Consider the following 20,417-nt stretch of genomic DNA (forward strand, 5'->3'; position numbering starts at 1 on the left):
CTGGCGGCCGCCTGGCTTGCGGATGCACGAACGACGGGTGGACGGCCGAAGGTAACGTAGGTTGGTTCTCGAAGATAGTCGTTCTCGTATGTTTTGCTATCGGTGTCGGGTCATAAGTTAAAAGAATTATAACAATTAAGCAAATGGTATTTATTCTCATTGAAAATGCTATAACATTCCCTTTTTTTAATACTTGCCAATGCAACTTAACAGGTAATCACAGCTTGTCAATATTTTGTAAGCTCAAATCTGATGACACTTAGGCAAAGAATAAATGCGTTAATCCATGTAGCAGCAATCTTATATGAATATCTCATAGCAGAACTATGAAATATCGCATGACGACTATATTATTATTGGCTCACGATATTATAAGCCAATGATTGATCGTCCCGGCACGAGCGGTGAAAAATTTCGCAAAATGAGTATTCGAAGATATATTCCTCGAACAATCTAAAGTGTCAGGAAGGATCGATTTATCTAAAAATAATGTTGACGCACAGCTCACGCGATTCTATGTAAAAAAAAACGAATCTTCATGTCGATGCAAACGAATGAGTCATTAAATCGTGATAAGGTCAGGCAGTCACGTGATGGATATTTTACTTAGGCAAGTATTTGGGATTATTTTAGGAACACACGAGAAATCAGGATGGGCTCGTATGACGATGGACTATAAGGCGAATGAAATAGGCAAACATCGATTCTCAATAAAACGTTCGTTTATTTGACACCATTGTTCTTCGATACGGGTCAATAACATTCGTGATTTTCGATTACATTTCGATTATCGATATAGCATAGTAGGTACTATCATCGATAGGCTGTGAATATGCACATTCAATTGTTTCCTATTTTGAATATACTCGAGCATTGATAATCTGTATCATAATGCTTGGTACACCTATATTGATGCTTACGGCGTGGCAAGATGCGTGCATTTCTTATAACTGTCTCTTTGATCTGGACTCCTATGTCATAGCTGATTGGCGAGACTCCGTATGACAATCGGTGTTCGAAGTGCGAGGAACACGACGTCCGACTTTGAGGATGCGCGGCGGACTCGCAGGACCCGATAAACAACGAGAATACTGTGATTAAATATTAAATAATTTCAATGTTACAACGACGCGATAAAGCCAATCTATTATAATAGTATACAAATATATATATTAAAGTGTAACGTCACGGTTCGAAACCGGATGTCGAATTCAAGTAAAGCTTAGTACGAAAACTCGCTTATCGAGTAAATTACATCAGACACAATGCTCGCGAATGAAATGCTGTGATAATGGGAATTTTTCATTAAAGCTATGACGTTAACGCGTACGCGGAGCAGAATAGATGAGTCGTACATGAGCTTTCAATAAGCAGCTGCTCCGTATCATACGCGGTATCGTGTTATCCTCCTGGGTAACGATATATAACTCGCCTCAAGTCTCGAGGACCTTTCTTTCTTATTATATGGAAGTTCAAAGTTCGGTGAGGGTGTCCACTGATGCCCTAAGTCGAGATCTGGAAATGCTTTCTCCTGGTGCGACCGAACCTCCAGAACCTATACCTTCTAACCGAGATACAATTTCTTCTCTAAGGGCTGCAAGGACTTTACGATCCTGACGATTGTGGGGTGGTGCAATTTGCAAAGCTTCCTGGACGTCAGCAAGTGCCTGCTCCAAGAATCCAACGTCGACCCGGGCCTTTGCTCTGGCGTAAAAGGCCTCATAGGATACTGGTCTTGCCTTGAGAGCTTCGTCTGCTAGTTCAATCGCTTCTTCGCATTCCTGATGGATTATGAGCAGCATTGTATTTAAGGTGTTAACGAGGATACAGGATGTAAAATTCTTATGCTAGGGCAATACTTACGTTCATCTTACGTTTGCATCGACTCAAGTTAAGTAAGAAGTTTAATCTGAGCTGTGCGAATGTGGGGAGATGCAAGACCAGATTATTCTGCTCCTGATTCTGATTATCCTGATTCTGTTCCGGGGGTCCTGGGAATTTTCGTAGCGCGTAAGCGTAACGGTGTGAAGCCTCCTTTAGTCTACCTTTGCGATACAGAACATTGCCGTCTTCCAAAAGCTTGTTTAGCAATATCAAGAGCACGTCGGGCTTTCCGGCTGCCATTGCCCAGGTAGCAGGACCCAACTTTGCACCTCGACGGAGGAAGCACTGCACAACAGGAACATTGCGGCAACCTATTGCCCTGTCCAGAGGTCGCATTCCGTGCAAGTCAACGTGTTCTACGGCTGCGCCTTTCTCCAGGAGTAACTGAACCAGCTTAGGATTGCCCTGGAAGGCGGCTAAATCGAGAGGAGTTCGTCCAGTGTTGTCACTGGTATTAACATCGGCTCCATGATCGAGTAAACTCTGAACGGCTGCCAGTCTGCCCCTAACGCAAGCCCAACCCAGAGCAGTTAATCCTTCTTTATCGGGAGCCTCGAGAACAGATCCTTTGTCCAAGAACAGTTCAATTAAATTTGTGTGTCCTTCTGCAGCTGCCAACATCAAAGCCGTTCTGCCGGCGGGATCGCGTTGCTCCAAGAGCGGTGCTGTTTCATCCAAAACTCGATCCGTACTACTGGACAATGATCCTAAGCAAAGTAATAAAAACATTTAATGTATAATCGCGCGAATCCTAGATTTTCTAGAACCATAAAAAACCAACCTTCGAGAAGCCTTTCAGCAGTACCCCAGTGACCTTCTCTAGCTGCCAACATAAGAGGCGACAATCCCTTCGCGTTTGTCGCTATTGCACTTGCTCCTCGAGCCATTAAGGCAGAAACTGTAGCTGTGGAACCATTGGCAGCTGCTATAGTCAAAGCAGTTTCTCCAGTCAAAGTATCCGGCCTGTCTACCGTCACTTCAGCCATATCCAGAAGGTACTCTACAATCGACTCATGGCCCTGCGCTGCTGCAGCTACCACAGCCTGTTGGGCCGCTTCTTCTCTGCCCACGTCTGAAGAAGCACTTTCAGACACACTACTTGCAGTAGGTACTAGCCAATCGCAGGCCAATAAATATCCAACGACAGAGAGTCTTCCGTGTCTGGCTGCGTGTACCAAAGGACACTGACCGGCCATATCCGCGTGACCAAGAGACGCCCCGGCAGCTGCCAACCTACAATTTCAAACCATACTGCGTTTCAAAAGTTTTCACCAACTTCTTTTAGTTCAGGCAACTATATTGACCTTCTGACGACATCGCAGTGTCCTCGAGATGCCGATAGTGACAATGCAGTACACCCTTGACTATTGGTCAGTTCCACATCAGCACCAAATTCCAATAGAAGAGATACCATCTCTACCGAACCCTCATGAGCGTACATACAAAGGACGGGCGCTTGGCCCAAGTACTCCGTGATGAAGTCCGGTGATGCTCCTGCCAGCAGTAGCAGCCTCGAGACCTTGACATTGGGACTGTAGATGTTCCTCAAGGTACAGAGAGCCGAGGAAACGCATTCCGTTGAAGATGCCAACCATACAGCTTGTAGATCGCGAGAGGGCCAGCATGGCGCGACTCCTCTGTACACGTGCGCCTTCAGTACGTGGTGACCAAGTTCCAGGATCTTATCACCGTCCAATGGTGCTTGAAGTCGAGACAATCGAAAAGCAATGGCCGCGTGACCGAGTCTCAGGTCGCAGAGAAACTTTGTCGACTCGCCCTCGTCCCGCCTCATCAACCATTCCCTGAATGACGGATGGAAAAACATGTAGGTATTGTCCAGCCGCTTCACCAGAAATCCAGAGAGCATCTAAACAATAAATCTTTAAGTTCACTATCGAACGCACGTTCTCGAAAACTTAACTGAAAATACTATACACATATAATGTACCCACGACTCACACATCCTGCGTATGTACTAGCAGCAAGAAACGAATGAGGCAACGGTTAGAGGAAGTAATATAGAAATTTATCAATAATGCAGCTCCCTGCGTATTCTCACCTTAAATCTCTGTAGAAAATCATCCCACGAGACGAAGCGATTGGCGTTCAAGGAATTGACGGAATAAAAGATCTCGGGTAAGGTCAACGGGTAAAGTGCCGCAAGACACACGCCCAAGAGAGGCTGTACTTTGTCGAAGGATGTAGCGGTGGGAAACCTCAGATTAAAGTGCAGCTGAAAGATTTGCGCGAGAGAGACCGGTAAAACCTGAAAGAAAGAAAAAGAAAAAGATTAAATTAATAAGGACCGTATCCCTGGCATCATTGTCTTCAACGAGACGATCAACGTCGATGTCCCACCTTGTAGCTTGCAGATTTAGCGACTAGATGTCCACTCTCGATAAGATCAAGCGTGAGTTTCGCAAAGAGAAAGCTGCCTCTGGCGAGAGCGAGGAGATGCGAAGCGAATCGAGTTTGATTCGCAACGCACGAAGATTCTGCCTTGCCGTTCACGGAGGCGGTCACGTTCGTTTGGATGGCAGCACTCTGCGCGAGCCTGTAGCCAATATAATCCGCAAGATCCTTGCTAATATGATTGCCAATATGATCGTTTGAACTCTTGTCCAGCGAGAGCCTCGTGTATGGGAATTGTTTGGCACACTCCTGCAGTTGCGTTCTTACGGTGCAGACGACTTTAAGCCAATTTGGGAAATTGGAAGCGTGTCTTGTCAAGAAGGAAGCTATCGTGTCACCCCTGTCTGGTCTGTGATACTCGGCCTCGCATATAGCATCGATTAGAATGACCTAGATATCAGAGATAGAGTGTGTAATTAATTACAGCCTGGACTAGGTATGAGGATTATAGTATTACTTCGCTGTTATGAATCTTACCACATTAGTATCCGGCAATCTGCCAGCCTTCTTTAAGGTTGATAAAGGCTCGATAATTCCTCTTGAAAGAGCCAGGTCCGGATCCACGGTGCATTCTCTTTGCGAGAGTGAGCCTTGTAGGTGTGGTTCTGATAGTAAATACTCTCTGTAGGATGTTAACTGTGGCGCCTGACATAATTGAGCCGCCAGTGAGTGTATGAGGTCCGGAACCAGACAGGTACTATTATTATCCGCTTGGCAGAAATGATAGGCCACGACATGGGACGCTAACTCGCGAACCTGGAGTCAACGGGATTTTGAGTTTATTCAGTTGGAACAAAGAATTTTATATGATTCATTGGTATTTCTATTGACCTTGTCATTTGTGGTTCGAATACTGGCATGCATACTGGCAGTGCTTTTCTCCTTTTCTTCGATGACTTCCTCGGCTTCCGTCTCACTCGGTTGGTCTCGTCTTCTTCCGAAGCAGCTGTGCTCGACCAGCTGTAATATCAGAGCAGTTTTTCCAGTACCTGGCGATCCAGATATGAGCACCCCGGGACCCGATCCATTTATCACTGTCTCTAGCTCGTGGAGAAGCCATTGTCTACCCGTGAAAAGTGGATCAGTTTCCAGCAGCGGCACTTCGAAGAACAGTGGCTTCAGCGTCAATTGAGCCGCATGATGTGCAAATCGAACTGCAAGATAATTTTAAAAAGTGAGATCTCACGTCACGTTCACAGTGCCGATCAATTACTGAAATAACGTACCTTTCGGATCTACAGGTCTTTTAATATTCCCGGTCCTGGCAGACCTCCTGGCACAGGACCTCCTATTTTTGAACTGACCCAATTCCTCAACCTGGCCCGGCTGCGTCGTCGTGACGGAATGTCTTCGGGGCGTGAGAGGACTGGAGCTGCCATTCGACAATCCGGATACGGATACCGACATAGACATGGACATGGAAGTCGAGGCGGAAATAGAGGTAGAGATGGAAGCAAGACTTCCGGCACTGTCGCAGTCCCGGGTCTTACCCTTGCCTTTAGCCTTGACTTTGGGTTTTATAGGTCCCCTAAGGGCAGCCGCTGCTTCAGCCTCACTCGATGTCCCTGTTAAGGTCGACACTGGACTTGTATTAGTCGATGCCAGCGTCTGCGTCTCAAAGCTTGTCAAACTGCTGAAAGACGCTGCTGAACTATCGTGACCCTGACCCTCGTGCAGTCTCATCACAGGCCTTGGACAGGGACCTGTAGCGAGTCCTGGAACTCTTGCGAATCCTGGAGCATCCCCAGAGCCGTTTGCACGGGAATGACCCGCTCCCAAAAGCAGACCCAACCGCATATAAAGATCCGACTGCGAAGACTTCCTTGTTTTCGAGGAGAGAGGCTTAACATTTCCACCCTCGTCATCTGCGAAAATATGAGAACTATTAATGAAAAGTTTCGTCACTTATTTCAAAATAATCATCTATCGAGCGCACAGCAAATCATTCTTCACGATGCAAGATCACACGTCATTGGCGCAGTTAACAGTTCGGGTCGATCATGCTTAGTCCAAAATGCTTTTTTCCTAAGTAAAAAATACATTACGACCTGAAATTATGTCCCCATTTTTTTTCCCCGTAAATATCATCAGCCAGCACGGTACGCAAGTACCCAAGAAGTTTGCATACTCAAAATCACTCGTTAACTCAATATCCACACTCGTAACTAGATATCCTCCTGCCTGTAACTTTGTCCGATGATCCAATCAGCTGATTTAGGCCGTCGCTCGTCGAACCCTGGCTGCTGCTCCATAAGGACTTGATTTTCCCGAGGACAACACCAGGCCATCGAGATTTTCCCTCCCAGGACGATGTCATCCATGCTGCGTACGCGTCATGTTTATTCTCAACTCTCGCAATACGATATCACATCCCTATTGTCTCCAATTTATTCAAAAGACACTGTCGCGTCGATTGAAACTACCCATAAGAAAATACCGTGACAAAGTTCTTACCTGACAACGCGGAGGGATTCTCATTTCCAGTGTGCTCTGGAGCTGTAGCACTGCGCCTGGCGGCTCTCTGCGGAGCAAAAGGACTTCGGAGGACCTTCGGGTTGAGGAAGAACCTTCGCCGTTGGTTGGGAGGCGTCGGGCAACCTGGACCAGCGAAAGATAAAACCAGGACGATAGAAGCGTAAGTTCCGATAAAGATATCGCACGTGGAAAATCATAAGAAGTTATCGTCAACTTACTCTGCGCCATTACGACCTTGTGACGAGCCTGGGACGTAGACTCTGGTAAGACCGGTGGTTTTGCTTTGAGGCCTTTGGCCGGGCCCACGGATGACACCATGTCCGCTGACGATTCTCTTTGCTAAAAGATTCACGTAGAAAGTCGAATGAAGTAATCGCATAATAGAATAAGGTACGGCCGTCACGCGCGAAGCCCATTGGCCTGATTATAGATCCAATTCAACACGACCATCTTGAATCAAGATTCGGCGTAGGTGTAAAGCGACTCATGGAACCATCGCGTTTCATAGCTCCAGTGGGCGTATTGGTACCAAGACGCGTCATTGGTTCATGATCTCCACCTTGGCGTGAATAATTCCAAATACGCAACTTACGTGTATGACTCTCAGTGGTAGGCTGGTCCTGGCAGCAACCTTAGCGCGTGGCCTTGGACTGCCGCATAGCGAATTCACCGTGGAGGAATCGTCGACCCAGTCGTCTCCGTAGCCTAGGCTGGAAATAGGAGTTGACGCCAGAGCGTAACCAGAGCCCGAATTAAAAGTGGTCTCATGAAGCTCATCCTCGGGTCTGACGTCCTGGAGGCAGAGCGGACAAGCCTCGCTGCGAAAGAGACAGGAGTAGCAGCGTTCGTGACCGCAGGAGTCGATCAGCCGACGCTTCTTGCCCTTGTCGAAAGGCATCTCGCAGGATGGACATATCGAGCCACCCATCCCCGATGACTCGACCAGGGCGCGTATCTGCGCCAAGTCTGAAAGGATGAGAGGCGTCAAGTACTTATATCGCACTATATATATATATACATTATTGGGACGCACATCTGGCCAGCATATTGGCGTGGATCGACCAGCAAATAGATAATGCTCATACGAACGACTCCTCAAGGCGCCTCGTATTCGAACGATTGACCCGAGAAAGTGAGGTCAAGAGACGCGTCTGATACCTGTAGCTAACATCGGTGCTACGTGATTGTACTTCCTATAGGGTGAACCTTCATACTCAATTTTCAAATGTTCCATTTCCTGAAGTCACATTCGTACGTACTTGAACTCCTGGAAGTATCCTAGCCATGATTCAGGTCGCACGACCTTATCCTGGTAAATACAAGTCGGACAGGTGCAGCTCTGCCTAGCCGGCCGTAGCTGGGTCAACGCACTCGACGCGACCTGACTCTTATGGCCAGTTGTAGTTTACACAGGATCACGGCTCTTACGACCCGAGGGCCCTCGCGTCTCATTGTTTGTTAGAAACTATATCTGATTTGTTTCGTCCTGTCTTCGTCACAGCCACAATCTAACCAATATTCCAGTGTACGACGTAGACACGCTCATCCGGTACACGAAGGACCTAATCTACAATGCTTGCCACTGTTATGAATAAGTGTTAAATCAACCTGTCGCAATCCTTAATTAGCGATCAGAATAGAATACCGTTCCCCAGCGAAATTAGAGTGGGTAAGATCGCACGAGGAAGCGAGTGGGACGAACAATCCGCGCGGACAACGGTCGCTGCTCCACCTGTCGTTTCCGTTCCGAACTCACTTGTGCTCCGCTTTCGTGAAGCTTCCCGGGGCGGATCGAGGCTCGGCCAGCGGTTGACCCGAATCAAAACCGCGAGCGCGGCCAAGGTAATTTTTCGGGTCTCCTTTTATTCTCATTTCAGCGGACAGGCGTAAGAGCGGCGACGCGACGCGGGCAGGGGTTCCCTCCTGACTTGTTCTAACTTGTCCAGCCGAGCGAAGGAAGACAGGCGCGCAGCCAGAGAAGGAGGTGGACAAGATCGTCGACCACAAGACCCGCAGAGCTGGAGGAGTTCGTTTCGGTACGCGAGTCACGCGTAATAATCGTTATTCGGGGCCTGAGTGAGAGAAAGTACCGGGCCGTACGGCTCGCCTACAGCTCTCGTGTATTTAAATCGGTATCTCGAGAGGCCACGATACGTTCAGGCGTTCCCGTGTGCACTTAATGCGTCCAGAGAAAAGGAGGAAGAAAGAAAAAGAAAAAGGCAATGCTCGTGAAAGAACTTCGTAGAAGGCAGGTAACGATCGGAGCCCGTTTCTTTTCTTCATTTTTCTCGAAAGAGTTCACACGGTGTTTACCCGCCGGTTTCCCAGCGATAAGGAAACAGCGATAAGATTTGGATAAGCCCGTCACGCTTTTCGGGGCTTTACCAACCTGGTATACTATTCCACGGGAATCATCCTTATATCCATAACGTACTGCTTACTCTAGTTCCATTTGTCTGCATGAAATTAACCGAGCTCTCCTATGGGTAGCCCGAACTTACGAAAAATGATCTTGCCCGTAGATCAATAGATTGTACCATTGCTGTTGGTACGGTTCGTTGGAAGGCGCGTGTACCAGTAGGTAGATATGCGTCTGGAAAGTAGCCAGATATTGATTTGGTAATATCCACGATGACTCGCGGCTCAATTACAGCTTGCACCGTTGCGAAAGACACGCACCTGTGTGGCCCTGAAAAGCGTGGACACTGTACCGTAGCTCAGTCGAGAGGAAGAGAGACGGACGTACATAGTTCATCCACACTCATTCGTCTAACCTTACTATACCGAACTCGTTTCTTTCGGCTGTGAAAAGCTTGGGAACGTGAACGCGCGGAACATGAATATTCACGCTTCCTTTCCAGGGAGTCGGAGAGCCCTGGGAATTCATGGGTTTTCGGCTGTACTATTAACCTAGACCGTTCCCCTCTCCCCGCCCGACCCTTTCCCCTGCCTCGACCACTTTAGTGCTCACGGCCCGACTGACCTGACTGGCAGCGCCTGACGGGCAAACCGGCTGGTCCGTACGGGTAGCTCGCGTATTATTTTGGAGTATACGAGGATCCGTTCACTGCATCGGTTCAGCAGGTCTGTGTGCGGTACGAGCCGTTCTGAGAAAAGAGTCCGTTAATAGCCCGATCCTCGAAGAAAAAGGTATCGTCAAAAGGCATCGACACGTATGTACCGTCGCAGACGGAACGGCAAGGTGATTGTACGAAGAAGTTGAGTCAGCCGCGCCATTTTCCATGAATATTCCGCGCCACGTTTACCGTTCGCGATTTCGTAGGAAAGGTCTACGTCGCCGTGCCGTTGCATCGTTTCGCGGATACCTCAAGTTTCTCGGCAGCTTATCGCTATCAGGATAATCCTGACTCGCAATTAGCCGAACCCTTGCTCGCGCGATAATCGAAAGCTTGATGCTTGTCGATTCGCAATATTGGTCTGATCGCAATTGGTTAGCCGATTTGTATTATAGATCAGAGACTTTTCATTTTCCTTTTACCAAAACCATTCGTATCCACAGCGGCAGAATCAATCGCCTCGTTTAATTCAATTGCAATCTCGTGTACGGCGCTATCTAAATTAGTCGTCTATCTCCATTACGAAATCCCACGACGCCTCTATTCTCGAGACATAGCCAGCCGAGGTCTTGAGGTTTCTAGGTTCCGCGTTTTTGTCAGAAAGTAAATAGCTGCGTGACGAAATGACAAAACCACCGGCTTTCAGACGGCCGCACAATCGACCGATTGTAATTTACCAACTTACCAACTCGTGAGTTCAGGAAGACAAGTAAAGATATTCTTAGAGGTAGCTACGTAAGTAAGCAAATGAATACGGGGAGAGACAACTTGGGCGGTCTGCGAAAGTGGCGCGAATGCGAAGTAACGAGAAAAGAATTGAGAGTGCTGCAGCTAAATAAAAGAATCCGTCGGGATACGAAAGGAGTACACGGCTGGTTACGGTTCGAAAGGCAAATGTCATTACGCGATTTAATTGGGTGCAACAGGTGGCAGCAGCTCGGCGCAGCAACGGTTGCCTTCATTTTCAAAATAATCACGAGAAACCCGCTGTCACGCACGTGCGATTTCTAAAGAGTCCTGCCCACGGGCCACGGGTGACGTTTCTCGATAATTTACGTCAGTCTTATGCGCCAAGTCTCTGATACAATTTGCCTTTCTATATTCTACCTTGTTCTTTCTCTTGCGACACGGAGGAGCATGTAGTTCACGGGCGTCGAACGTACGAGAAATGCAAAGCAATTCTCTCTGTACAACTGCCCCAAGGAGTCACATAATGCAAAATATCACTTCAAAGCATCTCGTGTACTAACCGAGAACGGAGAGACTGAGCCCGGATCCAGGCCGAGGTGATCTGTGTCTATCCGGAGGCGCCATGGTGTATATACAACACTCTAATCCAGTAGCAAACTTGGCAGTACGCTCACTTCATCTCTCACTGTTAGATTATTAAAAGGATCACCGGGTGAGTCCCAATGGAGGTGATCACTGTGTCTATCACTGGATTAACAATGTCGCAGCAAAGAATCACATATAAAAGACAGCTTGCGTTTACATCGTTCAAGCATTATTTTTCCCATCGCGATCCAGGATCGCTTTTCTATTCTATGGATGAGAAGGAGTGACGTGCGCTCGCGACGAAGTGAAGTTAGGTTACTCGAACGCGGCGAGAACAACAGACTATACCGAAGGCACTGGAGGCACTGAAGGCACTGGAAGAGCTTCGAGCCAAGACAAGTCCGCAGCACTGAGCGTTATATGGAGGCTGATTGGCTGGCGAGCTCGCTTGCCGCTTGGATGACTGGTTGACTGGCTGAGTGGCTAGTGGTCGGATGGTTACGAGCGTTCGTGTGGCAGAATCACGTACGCTCTTTCTCTCTCTCGTTCTTTCGAACTCTCGTGCACCGCACGCACGCTATTCTCGCTCAGTGTGGCACACATACAGTCAGCTATCTTAAAACACTCGGTACGGAACCCTCTCGTTAATGTGCACGACAGAAACTATAGCACCGCTTGCACAGAGAGTACTAGGCAGAACCAGCTAGAAGCTGCCTGCCCTTCTTTTATCGGCGCGCCAGACGATACTTTACTTAAAGAAATCTGCGCGGCAATGACAAGTCCAGTGTCTCGAAGATCATAACCACCTAGTGTCTCTCCATTGATAGATGATTGATTGACGGGTGGGTGGCTGGCTGGATATAATTATCGAGTGGATGCGTAACGTGATCGCAGACGCGTTCAGGTCAGTAAAGGTTACTTGTTTATAGATTAAAAGCAATGTTGATACTATGTTCAAGCCGAAGGAGCATAGAGGATCGTGTCGTGTAAGGTGATGGGGTGCATCCGATCTAGGCGTGAAAATGCTAATGCTCCCGTTGTTCGACCTGCCAGGTAATATTTCTTCGTATACGTAACGGAGGCGCATTTCTATGTAAGAACGTGGGTCGATGTCGCGGATTTCACATTCGGTGTGTACCCTCCGTCGAATTCTCTCTTTGGCCTCCCTGATTCGCCTGCTTCCAGAGTGACCCGATCTCGTCGCGACGCGAACAGGTTAAGGTAGCTTTGCCATACCTGCCAACATCTACCTACCTATTTATCAGCCAACCCACTGCAGTCGTTAGGGCGAGTACACAGATCTACGGGACATCGCGTTCGAGTGCGCCGACAGTTTTGAGGGATCTCGGCCGGAAAAAGAAACCAGCGGCCGGACGTGACGAGTCGACGAGCCGGGAAGCCGAGGACTCGTGAGACGGAAAAGGAAGAATGGGAAAAAAGGAGGAAAAAGGAGAAGTAGGAAGAAAACGATCGGCGAGCCGGTGCACGGTGCTTACAGAGCCGTGCGTGCGTGCATGCGTGCTGCCGTGTCTCTGTATTGTGTACACCTTGGTACGTAGGCCAAGACAGCGGATGCGGGTGGGCGGACCGGGATCGTGGGCCCAAGTGCGAGAGAACGAAGGTAGGGCCCACGCTGAAACGAGCACCGGTAATTAAGCGAGCACCTCGCTATGGACTCGCCGTTAAAAAGGACTGAAACCTATTCCGAACTGCACGGTACTTGGAAGAGAGCTACGTGCAATGAACAGGGCCTAAGGAATGGAAAAAACAGCAGGCATACTTCGATTCCTACCAGCAAAATACTACGTGGACTGGAATTCCTCATTTGAATTTATTATCCAGCTTCTCTCGTTCCATCAGATTTCTTCGTCCCCTGACAATTGTTACGAGAGGATGGCAGCGCGCATTACGATCCCACGTCTACGACGAATCGTGTAAGGGCGCGTACCGCGACACGGGAGCTGGTTATCCGGGCGAAGTGTATGTATAGGATAGCAGGGGACCCGTGCGTACAACCCGGGCCTTATACGGGCCCCGATACCGACATCGTCCCGGCAAAAAGAATCTTACCGCACCACGGCAGTTCGATACTTTTCGATGGGCCTTACGAAGAATCTCGAAGGAAAAATAGAAGTGGGCCCTTACCGTGTACGGAAGACTCGATCAACAGCGTAACGAGATTAAAAGGGAAGACAAATTTCTTGAGCTACCTTTTTCATTGCCTCTGGCATATTGTGAACTCGTTCCCGTGCATTTATCTCAAACCCCCTGTGTACGTACCTACATTGAAGCCAATTGACGCGTGGGCAAAGTTAAACGTTAAATCGCTCAGCTAATCGTCCCGATAGGAAACTACGTCGAGATTGAACGCCCACGCATAAATTTCCTGCAAGACACAGAGACGCACTGGCAGCCGTTTCGTAAGGCCCTTGGATTTCGTAGGAGCCACGTCATCCGGCAGGTAGTAGGTCCCAGGGCCCCGTAGACTCTCTGGAATCTTCACGTGCACATAGAAACGCCATCTCCCCCGTCCGTATCGTATCTCTCATCCAATGAGAAGCTTACAAATCCGTTCCGCGCGTTTCAAGGACACCGATGTAGTCCTCCAAACAACACTGGGGATTCATTTTCGGCTGCCGAATACCCGGCATTCCTCTCGTCCACTTGAACCCTATAAACACTAAACAGGATCGTGATACGTATCACGCGGGACCACCTATGCGCGTTATAACCAAACAAAATTCACACGGAAGCCAGAAAACCGTTAACTGCAATTTATTACGGCGTCCAAAGAGGAAAGTCGATTCATCGTTATTAGACGTTCGTGCGGATTCGAAGCTAACGACTGCCTGGTACGCGCATGCGCACAACGTGCGCTTATTACGTACAGAAGTCTAGTTCGCCCACGTGACTCGGAATACGGAATACGCTCGCGTAAAACAGAAAGAAAAACATTGGCAAACGCGCCCTCCTGACCAACTGCTAGGAGACAGTGGAGATCAGCAGGACGAGTTACGAGTTCGTACGTGAACGAATTAAGTCGGTCCGTGTCCCGCGTGTCATGACTATCCTGAATGGTCCTCGGCTCACGTAAATGCACTCGTGTTAACTCCGATACACCCTGGATTAAATGTATAGGCAGCATGACGATACGTACGTACGTGCTATGTACAAGATACGCGCTTCGATCGCCCACGCAGCTCCCACGTATCTCTATCCCTACCCTGGGACATTCGTCGACTCGTTCGTTCATTCATTCGTTCATTCCTTCTTTCATTCACGGCTTGATACGCTTCGATCGCGAATGCCTCGCTCTTTCTACATCGTATCTGTGGACACGTTCCATACGCATATTGCGTACAGTGAGAAGCTGCTTGCCGACATAACCTCAGCTAAGTTAACGAACCCAGTGTCGCTTTTCTTGGCTGTGGCAAATACCATTTTCTGGAGGTAGAAAATCATGTAACAGGTTATGACGTGACTAGTTGTATATAAATATTTCATATATACATATATTGTATAGAGAGTGAGAGAGACAGACAGAGAGAGAGAGAGAGTAATATATTGTAAAAAATAATTTACGAACTCACCGATTAACATCTACTTGCATTTCCATTTTTTGCTCATGGAGGAAAACATACGTGGTCAAGATACTGAATCTCTCAGGGCGCCGAAGGGCAGCTACGTTTTACCTAAGCGTACGTGCCGCACGTCAACTACGTGTCCCGCATGGCACCGTAATCTCTGATCCCTTTAAAGAGATTACGTTGGACGTTGATGCTCGCTTTGGCTTCCATGCTATGGTATACAAATAGTATGGCCTATCCCTCTTACTTGGAGACATTCGAGGACGTTTGCCTTTATGCGAGACAAGAGTCACGTGAGCGGGGTCCTCGTTAGCGCCGGATTAACCTAACGAATTTACGTTCCTTCCGGCTATCAATCCTCCACGAGGGATCATCGATCGGAATAGACGGACGCTAAAGGGATTTACGTATACGTAAGAGGAGACCGATTGGGAAATTAATAGAATGTCCAGACGGCGCCAGCTCTGATAAAACTTATCGGGTATACCTATACTCGTGGGGCCTCGAGATGGTCTTCCGAGAGGCTCGCTTTGTCTCTCTCTATTCTATGCTTTTTATTATCATTATTTTACAGGAAGAACGACTTTACTCGTTCGTTGTTAATACTTGCGATAGTTAAGAATTATAATCGGATAACGGTTCAAGACGTACGTGTTACTCCTATACGAATCGTCGAACGATTTTTAATCGGCTGCGGCTTTGTTAACTCGCCGCAATGGGATATCAACTGGCGCCTCTCGTACGACTACATCTCATAATCCCTGTATAATGCTCGTGCGATATATTGTGTATACTGAAATACAAAGAAGCTCGTATTCGCGATTAGATTAGTACGGAACCAGTGACTGATGATAGAAGTCACATTGTTAAATGATATTTGCGTCCTTGAAGAGAGATTACGATGAGACTGATTCATGTTTGATCCGTTAAAATATGTTTGTTTATTAAATTAAAATATGTTTGTTTTTTGCTTTGTTTATTTTGATCATGTATTACTTTTTAGACACTTAATACTCCGTCGGTAAAACAGCGACGCACGGCAGCTCATAAGGGTCTTCAATGCTTTTTACTCCGACGACAATGATATTTGAAATTTATATAGTTTACTGGCTAATGCCACAAACGATAATAAAATTGTGCATGTAATAACTATTGTAGTACATTGTTAATGAAGCTTTTTAATAACTTACCGTTATTATATACTTCGGCATTTACTAAAGTCTCCTCGTCGTCGGTGTCCGGTCCCAGCGACACGGGAGTGTAAACGATGGAGTCTCTGGTTCTCATGATCTTTTCTTTTTACAGCCCCAGGCAATTATATATATCCTCGTGCATTCGCGCTGCAACAATCAACAAAATTATCAGTGAAAAACATTCTGTCCGCGTTAATCATCAAGATACTATCATCAAGCAAGGAGAACGTAATGCAGACACGGGAATGTGTGCGTATGTACTCGGTACTCTCGGCAGACAGTTCTACCTCCGCTAAATTTCAAACAAAGCTCGCACATCCCTACCAGTCGAGTGAGTGAGTCACGGGGCCAAATATAGTGATTCAATGACTTTCCTCTGGTAATGCAGATTTTTATAGAAGAAAAAAGCTTCTCTTCCGTATCGACTCCGTCTATGGTCTAGTTTTCATCAAGCGAAACCGTAAACGGCTTTCAATTTGAAAATAACTGACTGAAATGCATTCGTGTCATTACCGGACGAAATAAATCGCGGCTGGCGCTTCTCACAAGTCCTAAAGTTCGTGACTATGGGGGGTAAGCCGGTAGTCGGCAGCGGATAGGGTCAAAGCACCCTTGGCTGGCATCCAGCTCGGTTTATTTGTTCCTCGTTTCTTCCAAATAGTCGCATACGCTTGTCTCGGGCTTTCCTGGCTCCCTCGTGTGTTCGACATATGCGAGGGGCTGGGGTTCTCCGTTCCCTCAGGATCACTCTCAAGGAGCCACCCTAACCTTGTGTCTGTATTCGTCTTCTTCGAAATTTCAGCAGCGCACGCCCTCGGGGTGGGTGAACGTGCCAGTAAAATGGAGAAGTCGGGTCTCATCTGGAGAAGATCGACAGCTGGGAACGATCTTTGGCATCGATCGAGCTCGTGGAACGCGAGAGATTCAGACATCGCCTTGTACGATGAAAAGGGAGAGAGAATCTACAAAGAGGTTCCAACGAAAGTTCTCTTCTTGAGGTGGTAGAACGTTCTATTTTCAGCATAGCGACTGTCGCCGTCCCGACAGCACGGCGGTAGACACCGTTATTCTTCGGGGAGTTTACGAACTGCGTGCACAAGAGAGAGAGAGAGACAGACAGAGAGTGAACAGCCTTATCGGCGATCGATACAATCAATTTACCATGAACTTCACAGCGGATGCTAAAGGATTCTACTTGTACGAGAATAGTTTAGTTCTCCTCCATTTCCGGTAGGTGGAACGTCTATGCGGTAGGGAGCGAATTCTAAGTTTTGGCAGTTGACCGAACGAGGGACCGGCTCTACCGATAATTACTCGGCGGAAGGAAACGAAGAAAAAGAACTCGTCTATTCCTGGGATGGATTCTCCTGCTGCGTGCTATGCCGGCGGGTCGCTTTGTCTTATCTTTTATTTTTTGTCATCGTCGTTCCACAGCCGAGTGGCGAAAGAGGAGACGGTGCCACGGCTGCTACGCTTTTTCAGTCTCAACCATGCCAATGGCGTCTATCTTACACCTGAGCCAACTGCGTGAAGAGTCGGACGAGTCTTCGCGTAAAATCTACGCTACAGCCAATACGACAAAAGGCAATTAAGCCGTGGAGCTCGGACAATGAAATAATTTACAGAGCAATGTAAATGAGTACAGAGGAAAAGAACAAACAAACGTGGGATAGTTCGACAGGATACGACTCGCATCCGTTTCATTCGGTGATCCACTTTCGCACGAGCTTTTAAAGGCTCTTCCAGCAGAATAAATATCGAAATCCTATAGGGATCCCCGGTAAGAGAATTCCTTAACATTTCCTTTACCCGTAGACGCGTAGAGGTTAGGTTTTCCTTTAGGTGTCAGGAGAATCCCCAGGGTTCCCTCGCGGGGGAGGGTCCCCTCAAACTTCATCCCCAGAGTTGAACGAACCCAAGCTGATCTCCCCAAGCGAAACTGTCACTGGCACCCTGCACTAATTCTCAATGCAGGGTCAGAGTATTGCCGCGTGGCAAGCCACATCCACATCAACGCATACGCCCACGCTGGGCTAACCGGCAGCGTGCGTAGTGGCACGAGCCGAGGGTGGGCACGTTCGCGGCGATGAGGAGAATGAAAAGTATGTAAGCTGTTTGCAGAGGGTGGCAGTCGCGGCGACGAGTGACTGTCGGATGGAGTCAAAAATAGCAGCCCTTCTTGGTTCACCTATGGATACGACGAGGGACGGTATTGCTTTGGGTGGCACGGTGTAGTAAAGGCAGAGCCAAACCGGGACGTGGAGGGTACATCGAGATATAGACGAGGACTACGCCCGTAAGCCGAGGATTTTTTGGTCGGAGAAGGAAGCTCTATTTCCGGTTAAGATTTCCAAGATACTAGCTGTATAGAATTCGATATGGATACTAAACGAGTATCGCACACGATAGCAGTTGCTCTTAATAGATCCCATAGGAAAAGGTCAAGCCGCGTCTGGCTAGTAAAAGCTGTCACTACTTCCTTTCATTAAGGAAATTCTGTCGATGCGTACTAGTCAATTGAGAGACTTTATTCGTCACTTTCATATGCTAATTTGAATTAATTTTCTATGTATATTTATATACGTACCGACGGCTCTTTTATCTCGTAATTACTACAGAAAGCTGTCGGTAATTTGACTTTTCAGTGTCATTAAATTCACTCTGAGCACTTAATTTTTTCAATCGAAAGTAAAGTTCTTGTTGATACAAGACAGAAGTACTGAATACATTGATTTGACGGCGTATCGAAAAATTTACTAATTAAAGTTTACTTTACTCCAGTACTCTATACGGTGGTAATAACCTTACAGTCCTAAGTCTCCGTACGTCCCGTTATAAATAAGTGCAAGTTCAAACGTCATTAACGCATCCGGCATCCGGTCGAGATTCCATGTCATCAAATCAATTTGTCCTTTACTCTGGGATGAATTTGACTCAATAAATATTCTTCTTGTAATAGGCCTACCGGTTCTTCGAGACTATCTAAGGACTGTTCCCACGATGTTGATTATTGAGATTTTTAAGAGTTGGTGTTGGTACCGTTAAGAGTAATAGCGCTACTCGTTACAGATCTTATACGATAGGTCATTATTACAGCATACTGGGAAACTCGAGTCGCGGTCCTTAACAGAATATAATCGCGTCTCGAGACGACGCTTTGGTATGCGATTCCGAAAAAAAAGGAATCGAAACAAGAGGACATATATACATATATATATATATATATACATATATATATAAGCTTACCGTTGAGTTTGCCCTCGAAATAGCGTGGTCTCACGTTCCTGGCGACGTTCCGTTTCGATATTTTTTTTTAAAATCTGAATCCCCGGAACGCTCTCACTTTTTCCCTTTGCCTTCTTCCGTCGGCACTTCACCTGGAACGTCGCACTGATATCGCACTCCGGTATCAAAGCACAGGCCAGACGAGTGATTATTCGGCGGATCGCCGGTTCTCCGCGAACTGAATTATCGGGCAGACGAGGTTATGAAATTGAAGCGTGGCCGCTTTTACGAATAAATAATAACTAGTCTCGCGGGAGCCTCGCGGATAATAAATAAGGAAATAAATAAATAAATAACTAATACGAATTTTTCGAATTTTGTCTCTGAGCCAGATTCCTTTCCCAAGTCCGCGGAGCGTCGGAGTGTGCGGCCCGGACGCGCCGACGGACTCTAGCAGACTGCGAACACTCCCAAGGAAGTCATCGGGGAGCAAAGCTCCTACCACAAGACTCCCCGCGTCTCGTGAAAGCTCCAGCTTCCTTCCCTACTTCTCCTTTCGCGTCCTTCTACTTCTTCGTTCTAATGTAAAGTAACTGCAGCCGCCTCGTGACGTTCCCCTTGCACTTCGTCAACCGCTCAGCTCCGCCTGGTAGCCGACGACTCGTACGACTAACGACGCGAGGAAAATTTTTTTTGTCATTTTCCTCATTTTCACTAAAATGACAAAACCAACGATAGGAGGAACCTTTATCAAGATTTCGAGGAATTGGACACGCAAACTTGGAAAACTTGGAAATCGAATAAATTAGGCAGACTTGTCGTTACGACAAGGAAGCCTCAACGGATGTTCCAGATTTTTTTTACGTATCTCACGATCGCCCTCTGTCTCTATAAGTTTCTCAGTTTCTCGATATAGAGAATTTGGCCAAAATACTTTCTGTCTTCTGCATTAAAACAGGAGGTAACGAAAAGGGCGTGTCATGCCGATTACTGTTACTATCTAGGCACTGGGGTCAACAACCTCTTGGACCCTTCTTTTCCTCCATTAACCCTTCGCCCTGATGCACGCTCGACTCCCTTTTTGCCCCCTGCGGCATATCCGGCGGAACCACCCTCCAAAATGAGACTTTTTGTCGTTCCTTTACTTCAACGAGATTTTTTCTCGCACGTGCCCTGCACAGGAAGAAAGTTTATTACCCCAAGAGGGGCCGAGGACGTCTAGGCGTCTTGAACTACGGACCGTTGGGTCGTGCATTATCAATCACCGTGTAACGACAATATACCGTAAC

At 47.4% G+C, this 20,417-nt stretch overlaps 1 protein-coding gene and 1 long non-coding RNA gene across 5 annotated transcripts; one reads left to right on the forward strand and one right to left on the reverse strand.

The window, feature by feature from the left end:
* Positions 1–702: 702 nt before the first annotated feature.
* LOC107270401 (protein TANC1) lies at positions 703–19,758 on the reverse strand. Of its 3 annotated transcripts, XM_015745391.2 has the most exons (15): positions 19,150–19,758; positions 15,901–16,050; positions 7,364–7,737; positions 6,990–7,110; positions 6,751–6,894; positions 6,478–6,618; positions 5,523–6,161; positions 5,128–5,450; positions 4,774–5,052; positions 4,243–4,686; positions 3,944–4,150; positions 3,189–3,751; positions 2,666–3,117; positions 1,864–2,591; positions 703–1,781 (listed from the first exon to the last, which is right to left on the reverse strand). In XM_015745391.2, the coding sequence occupies exons 2-15, from the start codon at positions 15,995–15,997 to the stop codon at positions 1,473–1,475; spliced, it is 4,821 nt and encodes a 1,606-aa protein (XP_015600877.1). In that variant the 5' UTR covers positions 15,998–16,050; positions 19,150–19,758; the 3' UTR covers positions 703–1,472. The 3 variants fall into 3 exon arrangements, with proteins under 3 accessions (XP_015600877.1, XP_015600880.1, XP_015600878.1); XM_015745394.2 differs by lacking the exon at positions 6,478–6,618 and having other exon boundaries at positions 19,150–19,750; XM_015745392.2 differs by lacking the exons at positions 15,901–16,050; positions 19,150–19,758 and adding an exon at positions 11,099–11,517 and having other exon boundaries at positions 704–1,781.
* LOC107270410 lies at positions 11,746–15,899 on the forward strand. Of its 2 annotated transcripts, none has more exons than XR_001538328.2 (2): positions 11,746–12,176; positions 15,714–15,899. It is a non-coding gene; the product is annotated as an uncharacterized LOC107270410 (long non-coding RNA). The 2 variants fall into 2 exon arrangements; XR_003060521.1 differs by lacking the exon at positions 15,714–15,899 and adding an exon at positions 12,309–15,675.
* Positions 19,759–20,417: the final 659 nt, after the last annotated feature.

Source organism: Cephus cinctus, unplaced genomic scaffold, assembly GCF_000341935.2.
Source record: "Cephus cinctus unplaced genomic scaffold, Ccin1 Ccin1_scaffold0754, whole genome shotgun sequence".
Taxonomy (NCBI): domain Eukaryota; kingdom Metazoa; phylum Arthropoda; class Insecta; order Hymenoptera; family Cephidae; genus Cephus; species Cephus cinctus.